Source organism: Olea europaea, chromosome 13 (genome assembly GCF_002742605.1).
Source record: "Olea europaea var. sylvestris chromosome 13, O_europaea_v1, whole genome shotgun sequence".
Taxonomy (NCBI): Eukaryota; Viridiplantae; Streptophyta; class Magnoliopsida; order Lamiales; family Oleaceae; genus Olea; species Olea europaea.
The window spans coordinates 9,204,762-9,217,770 of NC_036249.1; the positions used below are offsets into that span (position 1 = coordinate 9,204,762).

Here is a 13,009-nt window from a genome sequence, read left to right on the forward strand (position 1 = left end):
GCGATTGAAAATGAGGACCTCTCATGATAGAAAAGCACAAAGAATAGGCAGTTCTATAAATTCTGTTTTTGGTTTAATTATATATTTTTTTAGTTTAAAATTTTCTTATATTTACCTTTTTGCTTTATTTACATTGTAGATCATTCTGTATTCAGAAGAAGTATTGCTCAAGAAACTAACAGAGAAGAATGTGACAAAGGTTAGTTATACTTTTGCTTGGTTTTTTCAAGTTTAGGTTTATATATTGGAATTAACTACTAAGGTTCCATTTGATTGTAAAGATGGAATTTGGGTGGAAAGAAAACGAATTCCAGGGAATTGAATTGTCTAGAATTCGTTTTCCTGGGAATTGGTTATTAAATGTGTTTGATTGGTAAAATTTTCCACCTGAAAAATGTTGAAATTTTCCATCTTTTGGTGTTTGATTGGCTTCATTTTCCATGGAAAGTGTATTTATTTTCTAACTATTGGTGTTTGATTGCCATTTTGTAAGGAGTTCCTATTTGATTGAACTACAAAAATTGATAAAATTTTATTAAAATTAATTTGACCTATATATTTCATTAATTTTACAATTTTTAAACTACATATTTCATCAAATTTTTTTACCAAAATCTACTAAAAACAATATTTTTCTTCTAAACCACACAAGGTCATTATGCACATTTTTCCATCCAGGGAATTAGGGACCTGAAGCTATGTCACTTTTTTTTTAAATATATGTTTGTGTGTTATAAACAAATTAAAAGTTTTATTTCATAAAAATGTCTTCTTTGAGTACAAACATTATGCAATTTAGCCTGTACAAGAAATACTTGTATGTTAGTGTAACATGCCATAAACGAGAACTTAACAACGGTAATAAATAACAAGAGTTGAAATGGAGAGAGAACGTATTCCAGAGACATCTGCGTAAATTACACAATAATGAATATTTTCAAATGAATATATTATTTTGTTTATGAAAACCCAGTATAGAAGATGAACTTAAAAAAGTGTACAATTGATCGTAGATTATATTGTTATCTTTGTTTACAAAACCACATCCTGAAACAACAATAAAACAGAAAAAAAGAAAAAATGGAAAAAAACGTATGTAAGTGTCTCCGTGACAGTGTGTCACGAAGAGCGTTTCTCCGTGACACAACGTGACACACTGCTCCACACGGAGAAACTGTCTCCGTGACACACACAGAAGTCTTTGCAAATGATTTGGATGGATACAGGAATATATTCACGTGATGTTGTATTGAAAATGTGCATCAAAATGAAGCAAAAAGTTTTTACCAAATTGTAGTGAAAAAGTTAATTTGTAAATAATTATAAAGATCCCAATTGAGTAAATTAGACCACATGCACAATTTGAAGCGGTAACATACTTCAATTGCATTACTTGATGTCTACTCGTTGAATGTGTTCGTTAGGTACAATATTCAAATGTCGTTCGATATTTCTCATGTGATGAATGGACCACGCACGCAGTGCCACTTCGAAACATTTTGTATATTTATGTCGAATTTGAGTGTCACCCCAAAATCAACACGATATTCGTACTCTCTAGATATTGAAATGTACTAATGACATTACAAAATAAAGAAGATACCTCAAATATCAACCCAATAAACGACAAGAAGATATTTAGCAATTGGCGAACTTGTCATAACATATCAAAAAATGACTGCACACTAATTGACCAAACACATCCACATCAATGCATACAAAACATTGCACACTAGTTGTTACATATGTGCATTACAAAAAATCAGTCAAAGTACTACTTATGTGGATTAAGTTTTCCAAATAATAACGCCATAAGTCAAGTACAGTCTAAAGTAGTGAAAGCGGATCACGACCAAGCTTGTCAAACACCAAAGCATGCATGTATTTAGTACTTGTCATATTCATAAATACCTTAGCAAAGCATCGTCAGATCGAAAAGCTTTCATGACTTGCATGATGTCGTCCATGTCTAGGTTTATGGCTTTTAACTTCTCTAGAATCAACTGCCAGTTGACATGATTCAGTGTATCTAGCGCAGTTTGCATTTCCATAGCTTGAGCTATTTTTGTAGATGAATCAGTAATCTTCGATAGGGTGATAGTACTCTCATCCACAGGTTGTGTTCATCGACGCTTGACTTTGCTGGTCCTCTCTTCAACGGTACGCTTACGACAAACAAATGGGCTAGGATCCATCTCCACATTGTCCATATCTACCTCATTCACACATTCATCAGTTGCTGCATAAAATATTTAGCAACTTGTCTGAAGTTTATACATGAATACAATTAAGGTACCGTGCTATAAAATATATTGTATATCATTCATTGGGGAAAAATGGTCGAAGCTAGACACTGCGCGATCTCCAGTGGTAGCATCATTGCCAAAGATAGTCTCCATCTCATCGTATCTTGGACAACATTGGGTCCGCCACTTTCCAAATTCTAGCTTCCCCTGCAAAATAACCTTGTGAGTGAATTATAACTGTTACAAAACAGAAAAAATAAATAAATAAATATATATATATATATATATATATACACACATATACACACACACACACGCCTCTGTTAGTATCAATGTCGAAAATGCATCGTAATTCATACCTTAATGAAATCGTCCCAAGCAATGGCATCGGCTATAATGCGTCCAGTATCGGGATCCAACCTAAAATCGCTCATATTTAGCAACTGGCGAACTTCGGCATACTCTTTTTTAAGAGTCTTCAACCTTGCCCTGACATTCTTATCTGAGACCATGACCCCGCATCCATTGAGAACCTCTCAATTGCCTTAGACACTTGAAACGAAGTAAGGCAATTGTCACTTCATTTGTGCCCATCCAGCACTTGTTCAACAAGTGAAGTGATCATTTAACCATCCATGTCGTCACTCCAACGTATGTGACGAGTCCTAGGATTAGGATCTACTTACAATATACCAAAATCAATGTCATTCCCTGTTGAAGGAGTGGTCGGTCTAGCAGCTTGAAAAGGGCCAAGAGAACTTCGTCAATTCTGTGCCATCAACGCAATAACTTGAAAACAAAAAAAGGTCAGTATTAGCATAACTAGAAGGAATAATAGTATGTCGTGAAAATAATCTAACAATGATATTAACCAGGCAAAGATATTTGAAACTGTATCATAGAAGCAAATGTACATAGCCTTGAAAATAAGAAAACATCACAATAGAACAAGCATCGAAAATAATGTTACAACAAAGCAAGTGTAAAACAGACCATAGTATGAGACAAGAACACTAGCAAGTTATTCACCAACTCTTACAGGGAAATACGAATAATGAAATACAACATGGTATATTCAATAGAAGTCAATTTCCGCATCAAGACTTGGATGGTAAGCGGCCCACATGTCTTCAGCCATTGTATCCCTATTACAACACCATGCAGCTTCTTGTTGTGAAAGATATAGGTGCATTTTGTGTGTCATCTTCGGGTGCATCAACATGTCCAGGGTTAACCTCATCATCACTACTGCAATAGTCCTCCTCACAAAGATCCTCTACGTCATAAATTCTTAAAAAGTTGTGAATAGCACAACAAGCAAGAACAATCCTTGCTTGTGTATCAATGTCGTGGTATGGTTGATGTCTCAGATATGCGAATCTTTTTTTAAGCAGACCAATAATCCTCTCCACAACATTTCGCAGACATGAATGTCGAAAATTAAACAGCTCTTTCTTACTTTCAGGCCGATGTCCCTCAATGTCTCTACGATGGTACTAGTCCGATGGTAGGGTGCAAGAAATCCCAGAACCAATGGAAATCCAGCATCGGCCAGATAATATTTACCTATTCCACACATGGTTGTTAAGTTGTCGTTCGTTATTGAAACAAGAGAAAGATAAATTATCAAACAAGATGTATATCTTACCAGCAGGAATTGTTAGCCTATGACCTTGTCATAAAGTTGCGCTCCTTAATAACTGATCATCGTGGGCAGATCCCTCCCAACCGACAAGCACATATATGAACTTCATATCAAATGTGCAAGCCACCAAAACATTCTGAGTTATCATTTACTTCCTATTGCGATACCTTGATTGTTCCTCTATGGGGACATTTGCAGAAATGTGAGTACCGTCGATTGCCCCCACAGAATCCTGATATGAAAACCAAAAAGTCCAATTATAAACGGAATACTGATAGTAAAGGGAAAATGAACGAAGTTAAATGTTACCACTCGACCTGAAAATATTGGAACCATGGCTTCACCTTATCCTTTTGGTGTGGTGAGTTATGAATAGTAGCATTGTTAACAACATCTCTGTACAATCCAAGTCAAGCCTGTAAAACTCTATGGAAATAGTAACTCACTGTTTGACCAGACCTAAAGAACGTAAAACTTCCAGTTCGATTACGGTGGTCATGTCCAACGGTGTTGAGAAATATAGCTACCTGTTCCTCTACTTTGATAAATCTATTGTCAACCAAGCCATATGTTCGTAAACGAGAACATAAGCTTTGAAACGGAGCCATCTTCATCCTCAATAGATCATGACAAATTCTATCACCCATACCAAACATTCGTGTAAGTGTCATTTCTCGTTCAAAATCTCAGTTCCTATGTGGGGCTCTAGGGAGTTGGCGACTACGACGCCTGACGGTATTATATAGTACAATTGCTTGCACGACCATCATCCAAAATAATCCTAATTGTTGTCTTCGGCGACTACGTTGGTTCCCCGTGGTAGGTATGGTACTTCAAAGAACATCTAAAGTGTTAATATACTAATTTTTGTCACATGAAATTCGTTTCAAACAACGAAATATATTATGATAATCATTTAATCATGAAGAAGAATATACTCAAACTTCGAATTTCCATAATTGACTAACAAGATCACTACATAATTGATAAAATTGATTAAAACAAACATTCTAAAACCCATTAAACAATTTGAAGTGAAAAGAATTAATGAGCTGTTGACATCATGAACTTTGACAAATCTCTACACACTTTTCACATACTCTCATATTCTGATTTATTGTTTTAACAATTTGGAACTTAAAAAAAGGGTTTCATCATCATCATCATCATCATCATCATCATCATCATCATCATTATTATTATTATTATGATTATTATTATTATTATTTATCAAACAAATTGTACTTGGATAATGTGTTGTACAGTAATAAATTATTTATCTTTCATAACTACGTGTACTACATATATAATTTAAACCAATCTATAAATACCATGCTTTCATAAATTTTTTTCTTTCAATTCACCATATAAAAAAGCAATTTTAACATCAACCTGTTTCATCTTCCAAACTGAAAAGGGCAACTACTAAATGATACTAAGAACCTGACTAAAATGAGAGAATAAAAATAGCTCCTATGTAACACCAACAGGCAGTGAAAAGAAAAGAGGAAAGTGAAAGTATATTAACCCAATGTTAGGAACAACCCAGAAATGATACTTTGGAAGACTATTGGGTATTTTAATGCAAATAGGTTTTTGCTACTGTCCTCTATCTTCCAAACAACATAGAAGTGAATTACAGATCCTAATTTACACGGGGATAGCAACACAAGCTTATTTATATGAAATATGTTTTTGCTACCGTCCTCTCTCTTCCAAATAATAGTAGACCCACTTCTATTCTTCTCGCTTTAACTGAGTATCATGAGCGCTCATTTAACAAATTCCATTTTTGTTCACCAGTATTATATTGCTTTTCTGCAGTTATGGATTCCCAGATTGGTCATAAGTAATATTACATTAGTAATAAAGCAAACGTCTGTGTTGTGTCATGTGAACAACAAAAAAAAGGAAATTTTAAACATGAGAATCAAAATCCTAAACCCAAAAAAAGGAAAATGAAATTCCAAAAAGTTACCGAGTGAAAGGGTTGATAGCTGGTTTACAATTAAGTTAACAGGTTCTTCAATACATTGCCATTCCAAAAAGCAAGACTAAAACACCCAAAATCTAACATAGAAGTGAATTACAAATCTTAATTTAGAAGCTAATCACAATAGTTCGCAAGAACCTACAACTGAAGAATAAAATATGGTAGCATATGAAATAGGAGCATAGAAAATGAAATAGGAAGAGAGACAAAAACCATTTACCCAGCCCTTCAACTCCCAAAGAAAAAAAAAAGGGGGCATACCCTACTTGCAAAGTTTAAGTTCATGCAATACATACCGATTTAGAAATTTCGGAGGGGAAAACAGAGAGAGAGAGCGACGGGATCAGAATTAAAGAGCGTCCACCATCGGTCTGGATTATGGGGAGATTTTCTGGGTCTACGTTGTCGGTATTTCAAGGGCCGGTTCTGCAGGAGAAATGGGACGCAGCAATGTTGTGAGAAGAAAGAGAAATGTTTTGGGTTTGGCATGTTTAAGGGTTTCTTTCACTTTGAATTCCCTAGAAAACTAAAACCAACTCAACCATGAGAATTGGAATTCCTGCTTTTCGTGGAATTAGGGGTCACGTGAGGAAAAATAAGAAAACCAAATGCCTGAAAAAAATTGCCTATCAAACAGGTAGAAAGTTGGAAAATGGTGGGGAATTTTTCATTTTTTATGAAAAATATGGCATATCAAACGGACCCTAAATGTGTATTTGTTAGGTATTACTTCTTCATCAAAAGAAAGTAGTTCAAATATACACATTTTACAACAAATTCCAACCCAGAGTTATTTATTCTTCGTTTATGTTTAGATGATTCTTTCCAATGCAATGTTTTACCTTTTAAATATTATTACATTTATTGTAAACTCCAAATCTATAAATCATATTGCATTACTGTAGCTTTTCTCTTCTTATGTTCATATCTAACTTATTCTTTATTTTCTCGATTTTTGCTTGAGAGATTGACAAGCATACAATTACAGCAACATTTTATTTTTGTTTTTCCTATTGAGCGGGAAGCAAAATTCATGTAATGCAGATTCAAGAATGCATATGAGTACATAAAGTTATTAAATTCAACACAAGCGATTCAATTGCAGCTATAAAATTTGTATTGAAGGTGAGTTTCCCCTTTTTACTAGCTTCTAAGTGGCTTTCTACTTTGATTTCATATATAATTTTAGCTTTTTTCACCTATCCACAGTACCTCTTTTTTTTCCCCTATTGCTGGTTGTTATATTAATAAGTGTAAGCTTGAATTTCAATATATCATTTGCGAGCTTATGAATTTAGTCTTTGAATATCTATTAAAATAGAAACTAGAGAGAATGATAGCAGTTAGTTTACAGAGTGGTGAATAATTACTTTGGGTGCTGTTTTACTCTAAATTTTATTCTCCCTCCCACACTACATTAGAAAAATACAAAGGAACAACTTTTCATTAAAATGATGTAACAACATATTCAAAGGAGAGAAGAAAATAAAACTGCATAACCTTAAGAAACAATGCATAGCCTAATTACATTAAATTTCTTACATAACTTTCCTTAGAGACAAGAAGTTAGCTTACTGAATTATTCATTACAATATTAGGCATCAACACTGGTGAGGATGCAAGAAATATTCATTGAAATAAATATCTGTTACAATCTTCTTTCTATATATGCTCATCCTGTCTGGTGAAATAGTTTCTATTGGATGTTTTAGGACAAAACATTCTATGAATTTAACCACAAAAATTGGACAATTTGGCCTGTGGAATAAACAAATAGTTTATGTTAGATTAGATTAATACTAAGATCTAATTAGAATATTGTAGTACATAATAAACAGTTTTAGTACTTACCCATTATCTGCACAAGATAAGTAAGATATAATCTCCAACTCTATATCTTTATTTCTATATTTTCTCACATCTCTTCTCATAGGAGTTGAAAACAATAATAATGTTTGGACCATACCAACTGTTGCCATATTATGATTTTTAACTTTTTCTTGTGTGTGAACATCGTTGCTCCAATCGTACTTTTGAAATTTCCACTCACGAATGTTAACAACAAAAATGTACCATCTATTATTTGGGTATGAACATGGAATTAATAGATAGTTGCACGCTGAACATGGACGACCAGTTGTAGGTAATTCACCATTTACATATCTATGTAAATTAATTGTTTCCAGTGTCTGATCTCTACTATTAACTCATTTTTTCTGAGTTTATGACCCAAAACATTTGGCGAACACATTCAATTTGAAATGCAAAGTCCATGATCGCATATTCTTAAGAAACAACTGTACAACCTTCATTAATCCGTTGTCGCAATAATTTTAACTCCACCTCAATGTTCTAATAAAATAAATAGGCATAAATTAAATACATAACAATCAAATAAAACTTATTGTAATTACTAAACTTTACTTACGACAATGGTTAAATCTTTTGTTATATCCAATAAATCCTTCAATACATCTCTTCCATACATATTGCCACATCTGTCTTCTCAATATTTGCTGTATAACCAACTTAAATTAGCATTAGATAAAATCAAAGCAAAATTATAATATTTAAGCTCATAAAGTAAAATTATATTTCTTACCTAGTTGGATGTCTCGTGATCCAATCTCTAATTGTTGTGTATCTCTTCATCAGATAGTCTTTTAATGGAAATTTTATAGGGGAAGATTGTACCTCTTTCCTCTTATTTTTCCTTTCTGTTCTCAATCTTTCAAAACTCTCAACTTGTTGTTGTTGATGTTGAGATATAGAAGATGGCATCAGTTGATTCCTAGGAATTGAAGTATTGAGAATTGAAGTAATTGCAGGAAGATCTTGCTGCATAGAACATATAATTGCTTTCATATTTAATTTCCAGTCATGTAATTTGTTCAGCATATTCTTATTTTTTTCATCAATGTAAGATTTTAGTGAATTCAAACTGACATCCACATAAGATTACATGCCTGATTGTATGTTTTATAATGATTTTCTTACCATTTCTGTTGTTCTTCAAAGAATTGTTGTTGATTGTCAAGGATTATTTAGTAATTAGCTTGTTGTCTTTTTTATTCTTGAACAATATAATCTTCTTACCATTTTTGGTGCTATTGAAACAGTTTTTTTTTTTATTTTCCAATAGTTCTTCTTTTAGGTTGCTGTTGTATATAGCCAACATTTCTTCCATTTCCTTTTTTACTTTTGTAGTTGCACTCACCAGAAGATGTTGCAGAGCTAGGTTGAACTCCAACTGAACCATGTGTTCTTGAATTGCCAGGAATAGTCATTTGTTCCACATTGAATTCATCTGGGATTTGTTCTTTTGCTACATCATTTAGATTTCTATTTCCCACAATAGCATCTAATATGTTGTGTTGAATGTCCAATGGCAATGATGGAGTAGTATACCATAATGTATGCAATTCTTGTTCCTCTGGTTGTAGTAATGCAATTGCATTGATTTGTGGAATCAAATATATGAGGATGATTGAATTTTTTTTTTTGTATATTTAAATGTATTTGTAATTACAAATTGATAAATGAGAAAAATATACCTCTTCGTTGGCCAAGAATTGTTTGACTATTTTCTCTATCAAGTAAAATTTTGGTTTTCATCCATGCATTCGTGGGATTTGTGCTCTTTTATATCTACGCTGTCCGAATCTTTCTCCGACTTAGGAAATGCTTCATAAATTCAATACTAAAGCATAATTGCAAATTCCTATTAGATGTATACGATATTTTTTTGTATAAATAAATAAATTATACAAAATAGATAATAGAAGATAAGAAAATTATCGGAAATGCAATAGGATATCCATGCAGTGCATATTTACAATCTATTTATGAATTATGTTGTGTCTTTTGTGCTCTTTCCAGTTGTGACTATTGCAGGGAGTTTAATAGATCAAAATATGACTTACGACCCCATGGATAAGCAAGAAATTCTTCAAGGTCATCAACCATGCTCAGACTTCTATAATTAATATACCTTCTAGTTGGTTTCGTGACACACTCTACCAACATAACCAATCCAAACTTAAATTTGTCTTCTTCATTATTAGACATGAGATACTTCAGAAAGTATTTTCATGCTAATCCTTTTACTACCGTCAAAATATTCATTTCTAAGTTGATTGCTATTAAAATCAATATTCATGGGTGGTTCGTGACAAGGTAGACCAGTAATAAGATAGAATTCTTGCATGTCAAACCTAGCCAAGTTGTTATCTAATCTCACCCAAATTTCATTTTTCTTACCAGAGTTCACAATTCTCATTATAAATTCGTGAACTAATTTGCTGCCAAATTGTTCCTCTTCTCATCTGTAAACAAATCCATAAATGAATCCATTAAAATTATTGCATAATAAGTCTGCTTGTTCGTCAGCATGTATAAATTTCACGAAATCTTTAAGGTATTGATGATTTGAATATTGACTAATTGTAACAGAAAACCACTCATTTGGAGATAGTGCACACCCTAAAGACATCTGCAAATTATGCAAAAAAAAAAAAAAAAAAAAAATTAAAAAAGGGAAAAAAAACCTGAAAATTAATGCAAAAAAAAAAAAAAAAAAAAAATTTAATACGGGAAACAAGCAAGAATAAATAATGGATCATAGATAGGAAAACAACAAAAATGAACTCGAGAAACTAGACAAAGAGAAGCACGATAATTTCTTAAGCATGCTCAAAGGATTTATTGCTAACCATGGACCTATTTTATGTTATGTTATTGGTACTGTAACGGTTTAGCATGATTTGATATTATTTTGGAATTTGAATGAGTTGTCCGTCGGTGCACGAAGCTAACTGCTCCGTACGCACAAGGAGCAAGTTCTGCTCCCTGGACCAGGACTCTATCCAGGGAGAAGATCTGTTTTTTTCTATAGTCAAAACTACTCCATCTGCTATACTATTTCTCCATTTCATAAATTTACACACTTTTATCATCAAAAACATTTTTAGCTAAATATATCTAACCAAAGAAAAATGTGAGCATACATTTTTTTCCCTTTGTGTGGGAGATTTTTTACTTCTTTATTCTTTCTGATCAAAACTTGAGAGTAAGCACGTGAAAAGTGAAATGAAAATGATAGAAGAAGATAATTAAAAAAGTTAGGTGAAAAAGTAGGTATGACATTGAATATATGTTGAAATTTCCAATAATTTTTTAATTACTAAAATATCAAATTATGTATACTTTTTAAAAATGTTGGAATTCCTTATTTATTTCAAACAAATTTTATTAAATGGGTAGAACAAAATTTTTAAATACTTCAAGCAAAATCTTGCAATTACATTGATTTTTTCTACTAGCAAATATTTAGATCATACCTTTCTCCACATTTTATCCCAAAATAATGCCAAATCAAATTATTTCCATACCCAAATCCACTAACTCCTAATTTTCATATACTACCAATTGAAGAAACCATACATATCATCTGTAAAAATCATACCTTTATTCATTATCGTGAATTTTTAAATATATTGAACTATATATAAACGTATAATTTTGCAATCTTTTTCCATCATCAGTTGTCTTTACATTTCTTCATCTTGCCTAGATTTCAAACTTTACAAAATGTATTTCCTAATAGTTATATCATCTTTCCATTCCACAGAGCAAGAGTTTTTGTTCAGTTGCAAGACTCATCAACATCAGTTGAAGCTACGATGATAAGATAGCTTGCTAAAAAGTTGTTACAATGTTCTGCACTCACATTGATGAAGCTAGCAGCTTTGGTTTGTATGTAAAACATATATTTATATATATCCAATTATATTACCACATCTAACGTTTGTGTTTAACAAGAGAAGAAGCCAGATTTCATAAAATCAATCAATACTTCTAAGGCAGAGGATTACCTATTTTTCTATATCAAAGTTGTCAAACAACAAAATAAAGGAGAAGAATACAAATACGATGTGATTTTTATTGTACATACTCCTCTTACAAAACATCTGAGTAATGATGGTACTGGTTTTACTCCATCAAGTCTATCAAATCCATTTGCTGGCAATGGAAGTACATCTCTAAATCCAATCACTGAATCAATTCAATTGATAGAGCAGGATTCAAATCAATCATCTGCTAAAAGAGTTTTATTCTCTACTTCCACTCCTTCAAATACCACCAATGTCAAAGGCAAAGACATTGCATCCAAATCCATTGATGACAGTCTTTAGTGATGTAATCAATATTTTTTCTCTTTTGTCTTATTACATTAGATGTAATGTAACACTTATACGATCAAAAAATTTCTTACGCTGTATAATAGTTGATGTATAATAGTTATGGAATAAAAAACTTGCTTGTATAACTATTCTTTTGTTAATTATATAAAATTATGCTTTTACTTCTTCTCAATCTCATTCTTTTAATTTATTTATCATTTCTTCAGCCATTATTTTATTTAATTCCTTATTTAGCACTTCACATTAACCTTAATAATAAAATTTATTTCTAACTAAATCTAGCAAATCTATCACAGCCTTCCGTATCTAATTAAATGAAAACGATTTCCCATTTTTGTTTTTGGGAAGAGTGATCTCTTCAATAATTTGTCTCCATTACTTTGTCTATTTTTTTAGCTATTTGTCTATTTTTGCAGGCTACTTTGTCTATGCAGGCTATTTTATCTTCAATCATTTGTCTCCATTACTTTGTCTACCCGTGAACTCTTGTCAAATCCTCTAGAAAAAGACAAAAAGTAAAATACATTTCATTAGCTTAAATAACTTCTCATACCATTTCTTCTCACCTAACAAACTTACGTATCTTTACCTACCAGCGTTGCTCAAAAAACCCATGTTTCATCTACTATTTCTTTCTTTCTTCACTTTTTACTATTTTCTTTCAAAATCAGTTTGTGGTTTTAAAAAACATCTAATTTTCAATCGTTAATTTTGTTAAAATCATACACAGATTATTAATTATTTATTTGTACGATATGGTGTATATAATTCTTTCTAAATTTAGTGCAGTGTATCAATACAAAAATGGATGTACCACTTAGCTTCTTCAAAATTATCAATCTTTCAATAAACCATAACAACAATTTGGTAAGTTATATAATAATTTCTTCTTTCACATTTGTATAAATGTTTTATTAATATA

General features: G+C 32.0%; 1 protein-coding gene across 1 annotated transcript in view; it reads left to right on the forward strand.

Moving 5' to 3' along the window:
* Positions 1-4,586: 4,586 nt before the first annotated feature.
* The window catches only part of LOC111408423 (serine/threonine-protein kinase CTR1-like), a 36,215-nt gene continuing 27,792 nt past the window's right edge, over positions 4,587-13,009 (forward strand). The window contains exon 1 of the mRNA XM_023038184.1: positions 4,587-4,626. Coding sequence (XP_022893952.1) covers positions 4,587-4,626 — 40 coding nt within the window. The remainder of the gene's footprint in view (positions 4,627-13,009) is intronic.